The 20,473-nt window shown below is 49.6% G+C and overlaps 4 protein-coding genes across 4 annotated transcripts; 2 read left to right on the top strand and 2 right to left on the bottom strand.

Annotated features, from left to right (window-relative positions):
• Positions 1 to 1,777: 1,777 nt before the first annotated feature.
• On the bottom strand, positions 1,778 to 4,794 carry FPSE_08207 (uncharacterized protein; the record flags this gene model as incomplete). The annotated part of the gene is made up of 2 exons (XM_009261325.1): positions 1,778 to 4,268; positions 4,319 to 4,794. The coding sequence occupies 2 exons, from the start codon at positions 4,792 to 4,794 to the stop codon at positions 1,778 to 1,780; spliced, it is 2,967 nt and encodes a 988-aa protein (XP_009259600.1).
• Positions 4,795 to 6,222: 1,428 nt separating this feature from the next.
• FPSE_08208 (uncharacterized protein) lies at positions 6,223 to 11,925 on the bottom strand (the record flags this gene model as incomplete). The annotated part of the gene is made up of 3 exons (XM_009261326.1): positions 6,223 to 6,362; positions 6,412 to 11,392; positions 11,455 to 11,925. 3 exons carry the CDS (start codon positions 11,923 to 11,925, stop codon positions 6,223 to 6,225), a joined length of 5,592 nt encoding a protein of 1,863 aa, XP_009259601.1.
• Positions 11,926 to 16,743: 4,818 nt separating this feature from the next.
• On the top strand, positions 16,744 to 17,419 carry FPSE_08209 (uncharacterized protein; the record flags this gene model as incomplete). The annotated part of the gene is made up of 3 exons (XM_009261327.1): positions 16,744 to 16,774; positions 16,876 to 17,001; positions 17,085 to 17,419. 3 exons carry the CDS (start codon positions 16,744 to 16,746, stop codon positions 17,417 to 17,419), a joined length of 492 nt encoding a protein of 163 aa, XP_009259602.1.
• Positions 17,420 to 18,425: 1,006 nt separating this feature from the next.
• On the top strand, positions 18,426 to 19,425 carry FPSE_08210 (uncharacterized protein; the record flags this gene model as incomplete). Its single annotated transcript, XM_009261328.1, has 2 exons — positions 18,426 to 18,534; positions 18,590 to 19,425. 2 exons carry the CDS (start codon positions 18,426 to 18,428, stop codon positions 19,423 to 19,425), a joined length of 945 nt encoding a protein of 314 aa, XP_009259603.1.
• Between the last annotated feature and the right edge of the window lie 1,048 nt (positions 19,426 to 20,473).

The following is a 20,473-nucleotide window of genomic DNA, read 5'->3' as shown; positions in this document are numbered from 1 at the left end:
TGGTGAAGCTCATGTACAAGATATGTCACTAGTGCCAGGGTTTTACCCAACTCGTCGGTTACTGAGGGAGGGGTGAGAGATGATGTTATCCAGCATCCCAGCTGTTCAGGGTTCAGCGACGGGGATTGGACAACCCAGAGATCGCCCAGCACTAATCATTCGAGACAAGACGGTACAGTATTTTAGGCCGGCCTCTTTCATTCTTTCCATGCATTTATTTCCAGACTTCCTTCTTCTTTGGCGCCGGCTTGGCCGATCAAGTTTACAAGCTTCATCATTAAGTTTAAAACTGATGAGGGGTAGGTAGCCAAGAGGTGACTACTGGTTTTGGGCGGGGAAACAAGCTCTTTCTCAACGCAGTATCATGCATCGTCCAACGGCACAGCTCGTGGCATCAAGTCTTGGCCTTCTCCTGGTTCGCCCAGGTGCATGCAGCAGTTGTTGTCAAGAAACAAAACAGCTTGAATCACATCAGGCCGAGTGGTAAATAAAGGTTGCAATGCGTCGACAAGAGTTGCTCCTTTACTATAGTAGCCATCTGACAGCATACTGTACAAAACAGTGGATGGGCAAGCCACTTCCGGTATCCCCTGCCAAATACCCCATACTCTGGGCGGAGACATTTACCTTTCTTCAAAGAAAACCTGGGGAGCGGGTGGACTAACTTGCTACAGTGGCGATGGATATATGGCATGCACGCGTCTCCCTTCACTTCAGACTGGTTCCCAGCGTTGAGAAACCTTTGTCTATGTCAGGTTACGAAAATGTGCAGGAAAGCAAGAGTCTCAGTGCAGTTCCACGGCATTTTTCACAAAATTTTGACGGTGCTACTACACAGAGTGCGATCCGCAATGTAGTAAGCTGAGTTGAAGCTGGGATGAGATCCAATCATCAGCCCAGCGGCATATTCTGCCTTAACTGGACATTGTCTATTGATGTGTTGCCATCTGAGGTGAGTTATCGGCTTCCGAGCCTCAAGCATACTCCCGTTTGTCCGCGCTTGAAAGCCGAGGATATCAATCACCGGGATACTGTACCATCATATTAGCCTATTGCAAGCTGTACAGCTAGCTGGTCAGGACAACGTTGTCAAGACGTCATCACAAATGGGTTTCCAGCCCCCAGTTCTTGATAGACAGACGAGTTGGTACCGAGCAAGTATCTATTAGTACGGTCCTGATGTGCTACACTTGGTGCCCCCCAAGACACTCTTTTTGTGGATATCTAACTTGTCTTTTATATCAACATGATGCAAACGAACACCGATATGCATCACCTGTCTATACTCGGGGTTCGCGAAAATCGTTAGATTGTCACCAAGACGAGCTGCAACCCTTTCCACTCTCAAGTGAAGGTAATGCCGTGTCTGTATTCAACCTTGTATCCAGATACCCACCTCCATGATGTGAGGTATTCATGATGTTTGTCTCACATGCACATGAAAGGCGTAAGGGTGTTTATACACGCACACCTTGATGAAAGGCCCGAGACAATGGATGCTCAGCGGACAATTTTCTCACTTTGCTGAGCAGACGTGAACATTTCCATAGCCAACATAGGCAGTTCTTTATGACTACTCAATTCACTACGGTACATCTGTAATATCCTCAAACCAAGAGCCCATCCGCCGTCCAATAACGCCAAGTCAATAACAAACAGAAGTAAAAAAGACAAGTTAGAAGGGAGTTTACTCCATCAGGGACTGTTGGTCAACCCGATTCTGTTTAGTCCAAAACGCCTAGTTCTTTCTTTCTTTCTCAATGGTGAAGTAGAATGTCTACTTGACTTCCTGTGCAGCAGCAGAAGACCGTACAGGGCTGTTGATTTCCATATCTAAAGTTTCATTATCCATCCAACCAGAGAAGTCCTCATCGTCGTCAGCTGCTGCTGCAGAGGTTGCGGGTGTTGCCTTCTTTGGGCTGTCTGATTTATTGTCCTCTTGCACAAGGGAAGACTCGTTGGTGAGCATCGAGGGAGGGTGGGAAGTACCACTGTCTGTCACGGTCTGTTCATCGCTCGAAGCCCAAATTTGGTGGTTCAAGGGGTCATCTCCCGAAGGTGTAGCTGGCTGTGAGTCTTCTGGAGCAGCGACGACAAGCACATTCTGCACGTTATCTGGTTCAGGAGCGTGGCTCTGTCTGCGTCGTCCACGCTGGGGTAACGGAGGACGGTATTCGCCTTGGTGGTCTTGATCGTGGTCGTGATTGGTCTCGTGGTGAGTCTCCAGAGACTCGGCTGAATTGTGCGCAGCTGAGTTGGGGACTGGCTTTCTCGCAGGGACGCTCGTTGGGGGCGCTATCCGCGTCATGCCATTAGTAGGCTTCGGAAGAGGTGTTCCAGGAGGAGGCAGTGGTTGACCTCGGCCCATGGGCTGGCTAAGATCAAGTTGATGTGCTTGCTCAGCCAGTCTTCGTGCCTCTTTATGTCGCTGGTAGGCGTTCCAACCCCACTGCTTGGCTTGCATTGCTGCATTCGAGACAGCAGCCAGCGTAGTCTGCCTGTGGTTTGGGTTCTGATCTTGCTGTGAGTCCCGAAACGCTTCACTATGTTCTGGCTCTTCCTCTTCTTCATGCACTGGTATCTCCCCATGGTCGCGTTTTGCGAAGAAACCCCTTCCCAGAGAACCAGTTTGGCTCTTGATAGATTCCTTCAGTGAAGAGGCAGAGGAAGAAGGTCTTTCATCGGCGTGGGATCCTGAACCTGTTGATGAAGTTGTGTTACGACGTCCCATAGCAACAGGCGTTTTTTGTGAATCCTCCGCCACACCGTTGTTTGCAGCATCGTTCACAGAAGAAGAAGAGCGTGAAGAGCGATTAGAACGTTGCGAGGCAGATGAAGCCACCGGTGGTGTATCTGCCACTTGGGGCGGTCGAGGAGACGCATCTTGTGAGCGCGAGTGTAGAGCTGCCATGTAATTGGTAGCATGATCAGGGGGCGAAGTTGACGGTTTGAAGACATCAGCGTGGGCAATATCAGTATCCACAACAGGTTGAAGAGATGTTTTGGAGATCTTAGGCTTCAAAACTGGGCTCGCACCTGGGCCTTTGGAGTCGACACTGGTTGACGATGCAGAAGCTTGGGGGTTGGTGCCTGTCTTGCTAAGCCTACGTCCAAAAAGACCTGTTGGTGGTGGCGTCGCTTCCATGATAGGAACGGTATGACTCTTCTCAAGAGGTCGTGTTTCTTCTGTCACTTCCGGGTTCCCATCAAGATGGCTGACAGCAGCAACGTCGCCTGCCGCTGCTACAATACTTTCGGCATCATCAGTTGGAACTGTGGCATTGTCTCCTTCAAAGACACCACCTCGCCATTTCTTGTGCTCTGTCTTAAAGAAGGGCATATCGTCCCAGAATGGCAGTACAACAGTCTCCGCGATGACTTCCTTGATACGGTTCTCAATCTGGCGAAGGATTACTGTATAAGTGATTTGTCTCGCACTAACGATAGGCTCGATATCCATTTCCATCTTTGGCATGCTCTGAAAGGTGACCCAAATTCGATTGCTTGGTGGTGGCTTAATCTTGATCAGCATGTGACCTTCGGTTCTCTTGAGCACAGCTGCAAGAACAAGATTGACCTCTCGGGTTTTGAATCTGCTTCCGAGGTCGATCTTTGCCGTAGCAGCAATCTCGATACGAGCGTTTCCCGAGTACTTGACATCGGCTTCCACGACACATTCTCCTTCAACCGTGAGGTCCTTCAACTTGAAGTTGCTGAAGAAGGGAGCCGCATCACCAGTGTCAATCCCGTTAATGGTAATGTTGGTGAGAAAGGCAGGTTTCTTAACACGGGAGATCTTTTTGGTGAGTTTCTCACGAATAAAAGCCTCGATGTCCTTCGTCTGGTTGACTCCCAAGAAGATTCTTCCTAATAGTGCGTTGATCCATCTCGAATGTACATTCTCTTCTGACGAGTGAAGCTTCTGAACCAGGGAAATGATGTTCTTGACGTCAAAATGTAAGGGCTTCGGCACCTGTCCATCCGCCCCGTATGTCTGCTCTTGGTTCTTGAGTAAAGCGAAATAGAAGTCTTCTTTGGCTGAACAATTTTCAGAAAATAGGAAAAAGGGTTTAGAAACGGGACTGTCGGGGGCCAATTCGGTGCCAGCTGGCTTTCGGGATAGTCGGATCGCATTTCGCTTGATGAAAAGCTCGCCTTCTGGAGTGACATCGCCGCCAGAGTATATACTGATGTCATGATATGCTAAGGAAATAACATGTCGAACTTCGACTTGCTCTTCGTCATCGAACAGCATTAGGTGGCCATGTCTAGATAGGTGTCAGCAAAGGGACGCAGAGCATGGATAAGCTACACGAACCTCAAGACCACGTAAAATACGTTACCAGCATTTTTGGGCCGCTGGCTCGTGGTGGTACTGTTGTTGTCCATAGGCCCTGGGGTAGGCTTCCTTTCGAATATGCTCCGGTACATAGTCTGATAGACGCTGGGGCTTGAAGGAGCCACAGTCGCCGAGCCTACCGGAGTCGATCTTTCGATAGGCTTTGCGTTTATGCCCATAGGCGTGTACTCTCTGCACACGGCGAAGAAGCCGGCTGCTACATCGAGGTCGTTCTCGTGCGCGCGGTTGTCCTTCTTGTGCGACCGCTTAGCAGCCTCGAGGGCGGTTGTATCATCGTCCTTATCAACAATAAGGCTGTATTTGTGTTCGTCCGAGGCATCGTCAAGGACGGGAGACGTGTAGAAAATAAACGCCAGTACCGACACAATGACTAGAGGTATGAATGTAAAGCCGCCCAGCACGTATGCTACAAGAAGAGAGGTGAAGCTGGCCATGACTCCGGAACTCGGAGCCACAAAGGCTCAAGAGCGAGTGAGCTTGGGCGTAAGAGGGAGGGGCTCTACAGCCTCGGCTCTTCCGTAGCTAGAGATTACAACGAGAAAGACGCATCGGAGGTATCGAGGGAATCGCTTGTATTTCGTTTTCGAAGGGAGAGAAGTCGAGTATGTTGATTCTTGGTTGGGGGAGGCGGAATGATTATACGCGGAGTCACTTGATAGGCTGGCGACTGAGTGTAAGTGACACCGCTACAGGCTAGAGGTAGAGGTGAACCTACAGTAGAGATAGGTATTGGTTACATACGTCATGTGATGAATCCACTGGCTCACAGCGCTCGTTCCCCCAACTGTTCCGCTGACAGTAAACCTTCTTAGAATGGATGGAGCTCCATCCAGCGGGTCTAAAGTTGCCGAGATTGATTGATTACGAGGTAGTTACGAGGTAGGACGCAAATGTTCGTCATTTACCTGTCTCTTCAGGGCTTTATCAAGACGAAAAAGTAGGTAGGTCCCAAGAACGGTTTCAAATAGGTAAATTAAAATGATCGCCCATCGAATCGGAACCAAATCCTGTGACGAAGACCAAGTACCGAACACGTACCGACGAGCTGAGACCTGAAACTAGAAGCCCTGGTGGAGGCATCACAGGGTTCCTCCGCCGGTGGATGATACATAAATGACTGTCATCAAGTGGACATCTGTCCTCGATCTCGATAACTTGTGAACAGGTCATCAAAGCTCAGGAAGCCGGCATTTTCGGTCGAATGTCGAGAACCTCCAAGCGGACACATAACTTCACACAAGGTCAACCAGATTAATACGAAAATCTCATTCAGTCATCAAGACCCTTCCCCTATCAACTATCTCCAAACACAACGTCTATCTGCTAACCCCTCCTGTTCTTCCGACCACACCTTGGAGAACATTATCTCTCAGGTATACTATATTTGCAAACACCTGGATTTTACAAAAGACAGAAACTCCTGTAGGTCCCAGCATCCCATGCGCTGATCCGGTGAAAAGAGGTTTGGTCAAACAAACAATGCGTTTTGGCTGAAAAAAGAAATGCAGTAATGCGGTACTGTTGATGTTTTTTGGTGTTTTGTTTTCGTCTGCGTCGAACGCACTCTGGATCGGCAGATCTATTCGCGAATGATGCAGTATTATAAGGACAATGACAAGTTAAGAAAAGGTTTGGTTGTTCGTAGCCAGCTGATGGCTGTAGTAGGTGATTATAGTCTTTTTAGGTACCGGCTCCTGGGTTCGTTGTCGAGGACGCACAGCAGAAAAGTCAAGAAAATCATAAGTATCGTGAAAGTCCGTAAGGATGTCGGTCGTCGTAACAGTTGAGTTTGACAAACAGTGAAATGGTCAACAAAGGTGATCTACAGGGAACGGAATAGTTGTGTATATGTATGCGCCTGCTTAAACTCGAGAGCGTACAGAAGACATGGTAGTATGAGAGTGTGTGAGTCCAGGCTGAGAGTGCGTAGAGTGCGCGTGGTTGTTTCCAGGACGGCTGCCTCGCTTAGAGGTAAGGTGGAGGGTTCCAACATCATGCTTGCCTAGTCACTTTGTTAGCTTGTACAATTCCCAGATACTCTATCAACTTACCATCGCAGCATGCTCGGACGTTCTCGAGACGGTCAGCATCCCTATCCTGCCTCTCGATGATCTCCCTCACGTCCTCAGCACTGTCGTGTGCTTCGCTAGCCTCATAGATGTGAACGTTCTGTGCGCTGGGGCCCCGGCCACGCAGAGTTGAGAAGGTGCCAGACAGCTGGCTGCCTTTCCAGTAACCACTGAGCTTGCTAAGTGTTCCGGCCGGACGCTGGGGCTGAGCCTTGGGTGTCAGAGTCGGGATGTTCATGGACATACCAACAGCTGGTGACTCATTACGGGTTGTTCGGGAATGGTAAGACGACAGAGAAGGTGCAGCTCCTGGGCGGGTTGCATAACCAGGGCGCTGTCCAACTTGAGGATTAAACTCATCCACATCCTCACGAGTGAAGTTCTCAGCAATATCTTCGACATTAGCTTGATCATTGTTGGTGCGAAGCAGCAGATACGAGAGGGCATTGAACCATGTCTCGTGTCGCTGCCCGGTCGCACAGGTAAACTTGATAGTTCTACCAGGCGAAATGATGACCAAGCTCTTGCGGTGCAGTCCTGGGGGGCTTGGGTTGTCGTCTGTAACGACACGGACAGCCTCAATAGGCACACTCTTAGCCTTTAACTCGGTGCGTCCAGCAGTTGAAGGGTCTCGGTCACTCCAATAGAGAGTCCTGGTGTAAGGGTGGACCCAAAAGTAACGGCGGTGTCGGTTCTCTGACATCTCGCCGCGACCTGTCTTGCGAGTATACTTCCACAAGTACTCTCCGATCATGGTCTGAGTGATGGCCTGGATCATGCGGGGATCAGTGTTGGGTCCAAAGCCAGCGGGATCCATGCCCATCTCGCCAGGACGGATGTTGAAGCGAGTGTCAAGTTCCGAGGCAAACGATGATACCGAGGACTTGCGTGATACCGTTGTAAGCTTAGACGGTGATTGTCTTCCAAGCTCACCGTAGCTGACGGGGTTACGACCGGCACGGGGTGTGCCGGCACGAAGAGACGGCGAGGCACCCTGTCCCGGAGTAGTTGGCCGTTGCTTGAGTACAGATGCTGGCCATAGTGGGGGTCCCATGTTGTTCTGGTTGCTATGGGCCGAACCAGATCGTGCAGCCTCGATGACTTGGCGGTGGTTGGCGGGCAGAGGAGGAGCATCGTGCATAGATGCCATACCGCTTCTAGAGCTGCCCGGGCGGGCAAATGATGCGTCGAAGACATCATCATCCCTATCTTGTCGGACGGGGCTCTCAAAGCTGTCGCGCCGGTGGATTCTGACAGTACCGGTTGTGCCAGTGGTTGCAGGCGTGTCAGGGCTCGTCATTGAAAGCTTCTTCTGGAGTCCAACGAGAGGCTGAGCACGAGCCTTGAACATGGCGTCAATGGCATCGGCAGTGAGAGATGTTTGCGCACCCTGGTCGTTCATGATGACCAATGGCTTATCAAATGGACGATGAGAGTCGGGTGTGGCGGGCTCAGGAGTATCGCTTGGGGTCTGGGTGTTCTCGTCCTCAACCATAAGAGGTGATGAGCCTTGATCAACATCGCCATTGTATGATCTCTGATTATCTGGAGTCCGAGGAATATCGCGCTCCATGAATGGCGAATGCATGTCGCGGGGAAGAATGAAACCCTCTCTCTTGGGAGTCCGTGGTGAGATGGGCATGGTCTCGACAGATTCGATAGTAGAGAATCCAAAGGCGGGCAACATGGGTGTCTTGTGGACAGGGTTGATGGGCTCAACGCTCTGGGTGGCAATTGAAGAGATAGCCAAAGTCGGTGGGGCAGGTACTGCCTCAATGACAGGCTTCACGTTCTCGGACGTAATGCCTGAGAAAGCCAGAGATGGCACAGGCTCAGATACGGGCTGCACGTCTTGCGTCGACAGACCAGAAAACACGAGTGTGGTTGGAGTAGGGGGCAGCTCCTCTCTCGGTTCACAGCCTTCGGCATAGATAGCTGACATCTTGAGAGAAGGCATTGGAACAATCTTCTCAGGCTCGCTAATGGGCTCGAGAGACTCCACGACGATGGATGAGAGAGCCAAATCAGGAGCAGGAAGATCAGTTGGCTCAACACACTCGCCCTTGACGGTAGAGAAGGAGAGCTCAGGCACTGGTTCCACAACAGGTTCAACGGCCTCGCCCACGATCTTGGACATGGCGAGCTCGGGTGCCTCGATGGCAATAGGCTGAACATTCTCTCCGTGGATCGCGGAGAAGCTTAGTGCAGGAGCTGGGGACAGTGAGGGGGCGACAACGGCCGGCACAGTAGAGTTGATCTCCCGCTCCGCGATCGGCTGAACATGCTCACTTCGGATTGTGGACAGAAGGAGCTCGGGAGCAGGCACAGCTGGCTCAGAGATTGGCACAATGTGCTCACCCTTGATACCAGACATGCTCAGCGCAGGGTTCTTGGATGCGATGGGCTCGACGTGTTCACCAGCAATCGCGGACATGGACAATGCCGGAGGAGGCATGAACATGACGGGCTCAACAGGAGGTTCAGCAATGGGCTCGACTTCCTCGGCAATGATGTTTGTCAACGACAGGTTAGGCAGAGGGGCCTCAGGTTCGGCCTTGGGTTCCAGGCTGTGTGCAGCAATAGCAGACATGCTGAGCTTCGGAGCGGGGATCTCAGGCTCCGCGCGGGGTTCCAAGTGCTCAGCAGCGATAGTAGACAGGCTGAGGGCTGGAGGGAGAACAACAGGCTCAGCACGAGGCTCTAGCTCCTCGGAGATGATCGATGTCATTGTCAGATCAGGAAGAGGAGTCTCAGGCTCGGCCAAAGGCTCGACGCTCTGGTTTGAGAGGGGTGTAAAGGTCAATGCCAGAGGAGTTGGGGGTACCTCGACTTCTTCCCTGGGCTCGACATCCTCGGATGCGATTGAGGACATGCTCAGAATAGGAGGTAGGATGGGAGCAAGCATAGAAGGGGGAGCGGGGAACTGGGCGAGCTTCTCTTCCATATCAGGATCGTGTTGAGCACCAGCATCACTGTAGGCCATAGAAACTGGCCTAGAACCACCGAAAGCGAAATCAACAGGCCAGGAGGCAGGGCCACGCTGGCTTAGAGGACCGATGGCTGACTGCATAGAACCAGGACGGTTAGCAGTCATCACGCTAATGGGCGATTCAGCAAAGTTCTCTTCTCCATCTTCAGTCATTGAGCCACTTGAGATTGTCTGGGCCGATTGGAAACCTGAGAGTCTGGGCACGATCTTAACGGGCTCTGTCATGACGCCAGTATCAACCATGATGACCTTTGGCAGGGGAGGCACCGCCGGTCGCGGAGATGATCCTCGGCGGAAAGATCTAATGGAGCCAGGGGTCATGGAACGAGCACGAAGTCGGCTGGGAGTTCCAGGTCCGGCTGAGTCGTCGTCACTACCGTCGAAGTCTTGGAGCTCGGCAAACAAACTCTGACCGTGGGGTGTTGCGTCCCGGCTGCCCGCATAGCTGACGGGGCTGCTCTGGAACGCGGGCTCCTCGCTGGCTTGTCTAGAACGGTTAAAGACACTACGGCTCATGCGGAAACGACTGCTCCTCTGGGATCTGATGGTACCACTTGGAGTCTTGGTGTACGCAACGTCGTCCTCATCAGCCGAGGTGGAAGCAGTGCTGTGCAGAGAGTTGGTGCTTCCGTGACGCACAAAACCGCCGGCCGGTAATCGGGGAGCATTCCGCATGCTGCCAAAGCCCCGGGTAGTACCCTCAGTTTCGGTGTCGTCGCTCGCTGACATTTCCTCGTTTCCAGTTTGGAAATCCTCGGTTTCGGTGGCCCGCTCGTTAGCCGTCTCAAAGGCTGAGTCGGCACCTTCATTCGCAGTGTCGAAGTGCTCAGTATCCGTCGCGTCAGGAATCTCGATGCTTGGTAGAACAGTGTGACTGCTGTTGGCCAAGGAAGCCCTAGCCAACGAAGGAGACACAGAGGCACGAGGAGAAATATCGGTCTGGTCCTCCCACTCGCCATCATCGGTGATAACCTCTTGTCTGCTGGAGCGGAAGGATCCAAGTAGACGAGGGGGCTTCTTAAATTCCTTAGAATCTTTAGTGCGGCGAGGTCGTTGGGGCTTGGGTTCACTTGGGTCACTACGCGCCTTCTCGAGATCATCGCGAAGATCCTGTATAATACGTCGAAGCTCCAGCTTCTCGGTCTTCTCACGGTGAAGGAGACCTCGCTGGCTCTGGATGGTACGTTGAGCGTGGTGAAGAGAGGATTTCATAGTCTCAGTCTCCAGCATGGCATGGCGAGGAGTACCCTTCATCGGTGATTGGGGCGGCGAGTGCTCGGGAGTGAGATGATCGGTAGATGATTCAAGATCGTCATCGCTGGCTCGGATGGTGGGTTCAAGTTCCGTGACAATTCGGCGCTGGGATGCAAAGGCCCTGGCGAGCTCTTGGTTCTGCCCAGTGAGGTCGTCGATCCTGCGCTGCATAGCGGCACGTTCACCCTCTGCCATGGCGATGTTACGTCTGACGGTACCAAGTTCAATGTCATGTTGCTTGACAGCAGCGGCGTGCTGATCAATCAACCGTGCGTGAGTCACCTTGACCTCGTCGAGTTCTCGCTGCGTGTTGACCTTTTCCGTCCTGATCACATTGAGGGATTGCGTGAGCTTCTTCTCGCGATCGAGCGCCTCCTTGTGTTGAGTAGTGAGCTCTTGCAGCTTGGTCTCAAGATTCCAGTTCTCCTCCTTATATCGGTTCTCGCTTTCGTCAAGGGACTTGAAGCGCTGCTGGAATCCCTCTGATTCGAGTTCAAGTCGCGCCTTGTCGGCTTTGAGGTCTTTGTTTTCTTCATCTCTTTCGGCGAGCACACCTTGCAGATTGCGAACTTGAGCGATAAGTGAAGTGCTGATCTCGGTTGCGAATTCGATATCGTGGACCCTGTTGGAAGGCTGATTGCGAACCTTGCGATTCGGGACGGTAAGCTTAGTAGGGGACCCTGTTGCTTGAATCTCAAATTTAGACGGGCTGACAGATCGCTAGAGTCCATTGTTAATTGATTCCAGCCTTGAAAAAGAATGGGAAACTGAAGACGACATACTACTCTGGGGCCCTTGGTGTCGGGCGCAAAGGGAGAACTAGGGTGAACCTCATTGCTGGGAACCCTCTGTTTTGGCAACAGGTTTCGCGCAGACTCTCGAGTGAGTGTGTTGAATTCCTTCTCAATGTCGACCATTCGCTCCCGGAGTTCTTGTGACAATTCCTCCTCGCTGTTCACCTTCTCAATCTCCTTAAGTTGTTCGGTGAGCTCTTTGCGCTGGGCGACCAAGGCATTACCGAGTTTGCCCGCCTCCTCAAGGCGTCGCTCTGTTTCTTGAAGATGGGCGGCTAGAGCTCGCTTCGCGGATTCTGGCGAAGCAGGGCCAGTGACGAAAAAGTCATGGTCGTATTGTGAATATCGGTGATGAGCGGGTGTTGTTGTGTTGGTGTCGTCGGTTATGACAAACGGGTCGCACGGCGCTGCGCCAGGTGCGGGCAAGCTAGGCTTGTCGGAAGCCAGTGAAGAAGCCATGATTGCGAAGCAAATGTGGCCCTCTTCCGGGCAGGGAGAACTTCCTCAATCACGCCTTGAAACCATCAAGATGCGCTGAGGACGACGTAGAAGACCCGTCGCGGGGGGTTGAGGTTCTGTGTTTGTTCCGAGTTGCGGTGCAGGAGTTTCCAACGTGTTGTTTGTTTGTGTCGAAAAAGATGGGGTACCGCCGTTAAAGTACCAGTACAATACCACCTTAGGACAGTACAGTACGGTAGGTGATTGATTAGAGCTGGGCTGGCGTGTGCCTCAACACGTCGACCAGTCAGGTTGCAGTAAAGCGGCCTGCAGGGAGAGTGCGTAAGATTGGAGCTACCGCTCGTAAAAGGCAGACCCGGCTGCGAGAGAAAAACAAAGACAATTCCCACAGAACAGGGGGAAGAAAAAGGCAGATTATTGTAAGAAATTGGACGGAAAGAACAAATTTGTCCGAATAAGAAAATGAAAAGGAAGCGGTCGGCAGTATAATAATAATAGGAAGAATATTAAAAATAGAATGAGTGTGGTGAAGCGCAAGCAAGGAGCAACTTGAGAGGTACCGTTGAGTGGTTCAGAGGAAGATGGGACTGGAAATGCCCAGAGGTTTGTGGGTGAGCAAGGTGTCTAATTATTGACACACTTGTCCTGTCGAAAGCGCGCCAGCGATTAAACCTTAGTCAGGTACACGCAAGAGCGAACGACGCACAAGCACAAGCACAAGCACGCACACTGCACACTGCACAACACAGCGAATGAGTGAGCAAGTGAGTGGGTTGCACCAAGACCAGTAATTAGTGGACTGTACCCCTGTCGGTTCGAGTTGTCGCAGCTTTGGCAAGGCCCCCAGAAAGTCGCGGTATTCTGAGAAGCTGTTCTGCTGCTGGCTTTTGGCTTCTGACTTCTGGAATGTGTTCCCCAAGAATTATGCGACAGCGAACCTGTTGCTCATTCCCCGGTGGAATTCGACAACTATAAGCTCAAACGGCCGGATGGATTGGCGTATAACTGTCGACAGAGTTCCCGGTGACGCGAACGATGCAGCAGTTTGGCCAAAAGTTCCCGTAGGAAAGAAAGAGAGAAAGACAGACTAAGGAGAAGAGTTGATGAGTCCAGACTCCGAGTAAGAAATGGGGAGTCGAGGAGCAATGGTACCTGGGCTTCTGGTGGAGCGGGCTCGGGCGGCGAAGTCTCTTTTTAATTCCAGAGTGGACTGGGGTGGATCGTCTGATTTCAAGGGCGTCCGGCCGGTGACGTTTGAGGTTTCGTGAGGAATTGGTGTTGGAATCGCCCTAGGAAAAGGGAACCGAGGTTGGCTTGGCTGAAATACGAAAAAGACGAGAGAGAAAAAAGCAAAAAGTCTAACGAAAGTCGCGCGTCCTGTAATAGAGATACGTAGTAGATGGTCGAGAAAAGTCGTCGCTAGTGAGAGATACGGGACGATAAGGTCTAAAGATGGATGAAAACAACGACTCTCAGATAATTGACTGTCCTGGAAAGAATGAATGGACGGCCCCGTGACGGTGACCTAAAGTTCAGGATGGTATCAAAAGGGGGACGACAGTGCCGAGTGATTGGTAGAGGGCATCCAAAAGTCGTGAAGTAGATGCGCCTCCCTTTGTTCCGATCTTTGGCTACAGTCGATTATCACCCGTTTCGAAAGCCGAAGGTTTTGCTGTTGGGTTAGTATTACGGATAAGGACGGTAAAAAAGGTCAAAAGACGAAAGAAGGAAAAGATTCAAGATCAATTAAATCGGAAAGATATGAGCTCAAGGTAAGGAGACGGGCCTGACTGGGGGAGCTGCCCAGACTAGGCCAGGGTACAGGTGAAGCTGGAGACTCTTTTCTTCTCTTTTCTCTCTCGCTGCCTTTAATTGATGGGGGTCTAGCAGGGAATAGGCTCCAGCTCGAGGGCTGTGCGTTTATGGAAGCTATGCCGTTGACATGAGATATGCAAATTACTACTACTAATGAATCTGTGTATATGGTGGTGTTGCTATTCCTAGCTACCTCTATACTGGCGATTGGAGGTTCCTTGTTAGTGTTGCTGCACGGTACACACATAGTGCGTGATGATTTCCCGCTCTAGGTCCTTTTTCCCCTGCGTCCAGTACCTGCGTTAACTCGATAGATGCACAAGGGCCTGGTCTGGTTTGTTGGTCTGCTGATAGGACTGTGGGTTCGTTTTGTCCCCTCAAACTCTCAGGGGGGGATCCGATTAAATATCAATTCATTCGCTAGGACCAAGACATTCTACATATAATTCGAGATGAACAACTTCGCTTTTAATATGATTATATCAGATCACTATATATCAAAACACCATATTTTGAGCTCATGAGACTCAACAACTCATCTCTCTTGGCAAATGTGTATAAAGTTATGAGAGACAAGCGAGAACTGAGACTTTAGTGGACTGACTGCCCAGGATAAACGTGGAGTCTGTGATGGGACGTGGAGAATTCGCGACACCGCTATTGAGGCAGTATACGAACGGAGACAGTAGCTCAGTTCTCACCAGCCACTCAGATTAATTGGTCAAGTTAGAGTCGAGTGCAGTCTCTAGATATTTACTTTCTTGTCTCTATCTTAATGCTGTTTCTGGTCGTTGCTTCTTGTCAGCTCGGTTTTGTAAAGCGCCGTTAATTTTGGTGCATTTCCATAGCCAGAACCTTCCGTGAAGGGATCAACTTACAAGGGTACAATTGCTGGCTTGGCTAGCGGAATTGGTTTTCAATGCTACGGTTCACCACCCGCTTCATCCTCTCGTCCTACCACCCATGGATGGACAAATGACGCTATTGTCTGCACATCGAAATCACCAGCCAATGCAAATCAAGGAATCTATCTATCTATGCTTGTCCATCGCTTTTAAACATCTGCCATCTTTCACGCTCCCCGCAAGCGGTTTGTTCCTCAACTTTGATGGCAGTCATGATAGGTGCAAGAGCACACGTTGAACTAATGAGCCCTAGCCTTGACCTTGAGGCGTTCACAAGTTTTGTACCATCGCGAACAGCTGCCAGTTCTTTAAAGTTGTCGTTGGGCTTACCGTGGCGCAACGCCTCATGTCATACTGTATTGTAAAGTATAAACTGAGCTTCCAGCCCGTCTAGAAGCATTCGATAACTGCCGCATACAAAGCGATCATCCAATCTTGAACTCAATTGTAGGCATCTTCCCTGTTTCTTCGGCCTTGTCTCTAAAGCAATAGGAGGGCTCAGTATTACGCATTGCCACACGGCATATTCAGTAAGGCTGCGGGGTTTATGCGAGCGATGGCAAAGTATTTGATGGTGCATGTGCACGCCGTACAAAGGTAGTCAGAGTACTAACTTACTCTGTAACTATGTATGAAAACAAACAACGCGGTTCGTGATGTTGACTTTGAGCCATGTATTACCGTCTGTGCTGCAACGATGCAGCCACCACAGTTAAACCACAACGCCATCTTCCGCATGAATGTCCTCCAAGTGCCGTCATCATCAAAGAGGCATGCACAAAGAAAAAAACGATTAGCGTCCAGGTTCGCAATGACTCCCGCATAAACATAGTCTTTCATCTCATTTCGCTGCCATGGTTATCCTGAACCAGGGTCTCTCCTCGGCCAATTACGCTTAGCTGTCATCCTGTCCGGCAGTGGAGAAGCATACTTTTAGCGCGTTAGAAACAGCTGCTTCTTCTCCTCCATCTGCTCTTTCGCGTTAATGGATGAGATGTGATGGTTCATCAGATCTGTGTTTGGGCTATACCCGTGATCGATCTATACCGCGTCCAAAAATAAGACGATGCATAGGCCTAAGTAAGGAAAGTTTCCTCTTGCGCGCAATGGGTGACCAATTCTCTGCTCTGTATGGTTGATACGGTATGCATTGGTTCCTAGACTATTATTCGCTGCCTTGGCCAATCGCCGTTTCAATGTGCAAGTCCTCCACAGACACGTCAGACATAAGCCTCACATCTCAATGTCGCTTCCATGCACTGCCTGGGCGATGGCCTTTTTTAGGGCCACCGTAGTTCATGTATGTATCCTGCGGGGGTAAGGGGCATTGCCATCTAGACTATCGTATCTAGTGTTGTTGTGTTGTCCATTTGGTGTGTTTGGAAGATGCGTTGTCATAACAAAATGGTCCATTACTTGGACGCTGGACTTCACTGGAGCATCGTGTCTTCAATGTGGATAACTAGGAGAGGAATTACTTGATTCCACAGTTTCTGAGTTGTCAATTGATTCATCTACTACTCAATGACAAGGAATACATCAACAACTCGTATAAAACTCGACATGCACGACTCCGATACAGGGTAGGTTCTGTCCGCGCAACTCCAATATCCTATCGCCAAGTCACATGTGTGGACCAGTCTTGTCAGAGGGAACTTGACACCACGTTAAAATTCCCCGACAAGCTGTTGGAACACTCGCTTGTGTGTTTTATCTTACAATCCCTGATTCGCAGTGCCAAGGTTACTCCTCGTTCAAAGATCGTTATGTGGACTCAACGAGGCTGTCAAGGACCTCGTTGTCGAACATCAGGGTTCGGGTTCGTCTTGTGCTGTTAGGTCCTCGCGTACTAGCTCGTACTCAGCGTCGCTGAACTCGCATTGCACCTCCTCGATAGGCCCATTGTGAGGAGGGTCCAAATCATATAGTCTCAAGGTCTGTGCGAAATTCCTAGTTTAATAAACTTCATCAAGGCTAGTAAATCTCTTCTTGAGAGTAAAAGTCCATGTTGCAGCCCTATGTGAGTTTCAACAGCCTTGCAAAATGATGTCCAAGTGCGATAATTTTGTGTGATTGTTCATCAGTGCCAACATAAATCATGGCCCAAGACGGAAATTCATTGTATCTAGGTATATTACATATGCAAGGCTTCAACCAGACCCCCGATGATTCTCAACTCCATACTATCAAATCAATGCCATTCTCAAACTCTTCAATTATGTACTGGTAGTTCTGCCCGTATATTGTAACCTTGCAACGCCTGCCCGTGAAGTTCCTGTGGTGGGTGAGGCTGGAACTCCTTCACTCCAGGCGCATAATGAGATTGTTGCCAATATGATTCGATGCATGGTCCATAGTATGTGGGTGGTAGATGATTATTCCCCTCGGTAGCCTTCTTGTTCTTCCGTATTCTCCATAGAAGATATACGACTGTTGCAGCCAGTATAGCCCCGACGCCAATACCAGCACCAATACCTGCTTTTGCACCGGTGGACATTCCTGTGGGCTCATCGGACGATACTGGCGTATCGGACGCGGAACCTGATGATGCAGATGCCTCGCTGGCTGTAGTGGCATGTGTTGATGTTGCGACTTTGGCCGAAGAAGATGTGTCTGAAGTAACCAACGCAGTTGTGGAGGTGGATTCGCCAGTGAATACCGTCCCTACAACGGTGTACTCATTTTCTTTTCGATTCCATGTCGCCCATACTTTTGGATTGGATGGGAGAACAGCGAATCTCCCGACACCACTGTTGCAACAGCCTGAGTTGTGATCACAACAAAACGACGTATCGCTACCTGTGATGTTTGAGCACGATATTAAATCTGTCCCTCCCTTGTCCGCGCCTGTGTTGTAACAGTTGACATGGTTACATAGACTATTGACAGAGTATCACTTACCCAGACAGAACATAGCACACTCAGGCGACGCCCAGTTCTTATCCGTACACGAGCCCCTCAAGGTGTTTCCGTCCGCTCCAATGCACAGCTTGTTGGACAGACACTGTACCCAACCCTCCAGAACAGCAGACACTTTCATCCACATCCGGGCCGCAAGGGAAATCATTGGCTTCGACACCGTTGGGATAGTAGCACTTGCTAGCAGCAAGACATATTGGAAGGAAATAAAGAAACAACGCAGTGATGAGCCTTGTCATCGTAGCAAGCATGTTGCATGCAGCCCCAACGAGATGTATATGTGTGATTCAGGATGAATTGTCAAAAGAACAGAGTAGCAGAAAGCTTGTGTAAAAGCCAGACATAAAGGAAAGGATCTCCCAGCGTATACATGTTGGCCGTACTCATTTATTTGTTTCGTCTGTGGTACTCTAAGCTGCAACAAGCCGCGCGGGCATCGCCATTTTTGTTAGGGACGAGGAGAAGAAAGACCTGCCATGTTATAGTATACAGTCGTACGAAAGACCGTGGTTGGTTATGGTCAAGGATCTAGAATGAATTCTACCAAGTTTGAGTATGCTGCTGGTAGCATGACAATATCGCGACATATGTTTGGCGTGTTGGTTGTCGATATTTGAAGTTCCAAAAATGCCCAGCGTTGGGCGGCAAGAGGACACTGGCAATTGGCCGAGACACTGTCATCCCCGAACAGTTGAAGTTGAGCAACTCACCCAGACCAGGGCCGTCCCCACGTTGCCGCTCTTGATGAGTGAATGAATGACAGGGCTGGAATGTCTTATTATTAGGATAGATGTCAATTCACAATCGGTCGCATTTTCCTGCTTCAACTCCCTTGAACTGCAAACACACAATCTGGCCATAATGTTGTTATCAACAGCGACGCATAGAAAATATGCGTATACTCTGCTGGCAGCTGTTGTGATTGTCGTGCTTTTGGCCGGCAATTACGCATATAACGGCCATATAAGTCGTGAGTCCTAGATTCCCTACTTGCCGATGCAATTGAATATTAATCTGTTTTATAGCAAACACCGCACCCAAAGAACCGGAGCCGACCAGCGCTACCACATTAAAAACAGAAGCATTCCCTCACAAAATCTGGCAGAGCTGGAAAGATGACTCGGAGGATCCCACTGAGCGAACAGTCGGCTTCCCTCATCAATGGCGTGTCGTCAATCCTGGTTGGCGGTATGAGCGCATAACCGACGCCAACAACGACGCTTACGTTCTTGATCGCTTCGATGCAGACATCTCGGATGTATTTACAAGCCTGAAAGACCCTATCTTGAAAGCCGATTTCTTGAGATACCTCATCCTGCTGCGCGAAGGTGGTGTATGGGCAGATATCGACGTTTATCCACACCAGCCTGTCTCAAAATGGATACCCAAGCAATATCAAGGCTCAGTAAATCTGGTCATCGGGATAGAAAACGATCATCACAAAAAGCCAATCTGGCCTGGTTCTCCGTATTCTGTACAGCTATGTCAATACTCGGTATTGGCAAAGCCAAACCATCCGGCCATAAAAACGGTTGTTGAGCAAGTGGCGGGGGATCTCAAGACGCTCCTTGCGTCCAAGAAACTCGGGGAAGGAGTTTCATTTGAAGAGGTCATGAGTACGACTGGACCATTCGCTTTTACAAAAGTTCTTATGGGCTACTTCAAAGAAATGACAGGCACGGAGCATACTGGTGATGAACTAGACAGTCTTTCGGAACCCCGACTGATTGGAGATGTGCTCGTCTTACCGAAGGACAGTTTCGGGTGGTTGCCACATGAAAATACTCATGAGAAGGGAGAACCAAGTATCCTCGTCGAGCATCTTTTCATCGGATCATGGCGAGATAGTCATCATGGTTGAGATACATGAGAGACTATGGCAATAAGCTTATATTTGTTGACGGGCGCGAAGCGTTTTGTTTGAACTTTAGTCTTGGAATAGAATTCATGGTCATCCATAATAAACCTCAGCCGATGATAAGTTCTTAATCAACTCGTTAAAGTCTGTGAATGATATTTCATTATGTCATGAACATGGGAAGAGGGAACAGAGTCTTGTGGATTAGGGAGGACTCATCAGTTGGTGTAACTATATAAATGAATTACTCATTCGATCTTTATAGAGATATGAGTTTAACAGTAAAAAAAAACCACTATAACATTATGTTGGTGTAACTATACGGAAATTATCATATATAACTGTGATTAATCTATCTAAATAGAGAAGGAAGAAGCTCCATTTATTAGGCAAAGCTGGGCAGTAAGGAGAGTGATATAAACGGAGTGTTTAGAAGTTCCTTCTGGCTTTACATCTTTATGCTAAGCCTAATATTATTTACGCTAAGTTATTGTAAATCGGCAATTGGTATGATATAAAATGCAAGGCAGCTATTGGTTATTTTTAGACCTATACCTTACTGCAGTTTTAGGAAAAAGTCATCGTGAAAGGATATAAATAGGGCAAGAGGCAGAATTTAATGTACCTTTTTTCTTTACTCTCTCTGGAGCCTGTAGGCGATGGATTTAGAGGCCTTTTGTAAGAGAAAGCCCCCGGTAGGGAAAAGCCTCTGGAGGGCATGAATAAAATTCCCTCTATGAAGATCGAAGAAAACAGCCTCTCTTTGAAGACTGAAGAAAATAGCCTCTCTTTGAGACCTAGAAGGAAGAGGCCTCAAAGGAAGAGATGAAGGAAGGCAAAGGAGGCCTTTGCCTTGCTTACGCCGACAAAGTCGGCGTTAACTTATAAGAGATAATAGGTTTAGATCGTTACAGCTTTTCTTGGCGTTGCTTACTGGGTAGTAGAAAAGTTGGCCTCTTGAGTCTTGAGGTACAAAAGTAAACAGCCTAAGGAGTATAGTTTAAGTTGCATAAGCTGAGCTAGTAATTGTTCCTTGTGCTTCCAGCAGCCA

Source organism: Fusarium pseudograminearum, chromosome 2 (assembly GCF_000303195.2).
Source record: "Fusarium pseudograminearum CS3096 chromosome 2, whole genome shotgun sequence".
Taxonomy (NCBI): Eukaryota; Fungi; Ascomycota; class Sordariomycetes; order Hypocreales; family Nectriaceae; genus Fusarium; species Fusarium pseudograminearum.
The sequence above is the reverse complement of the archived record's forward strand: the minus strand, read 5'-3'. Positions and strand labels throughout refer to the sequence as shown.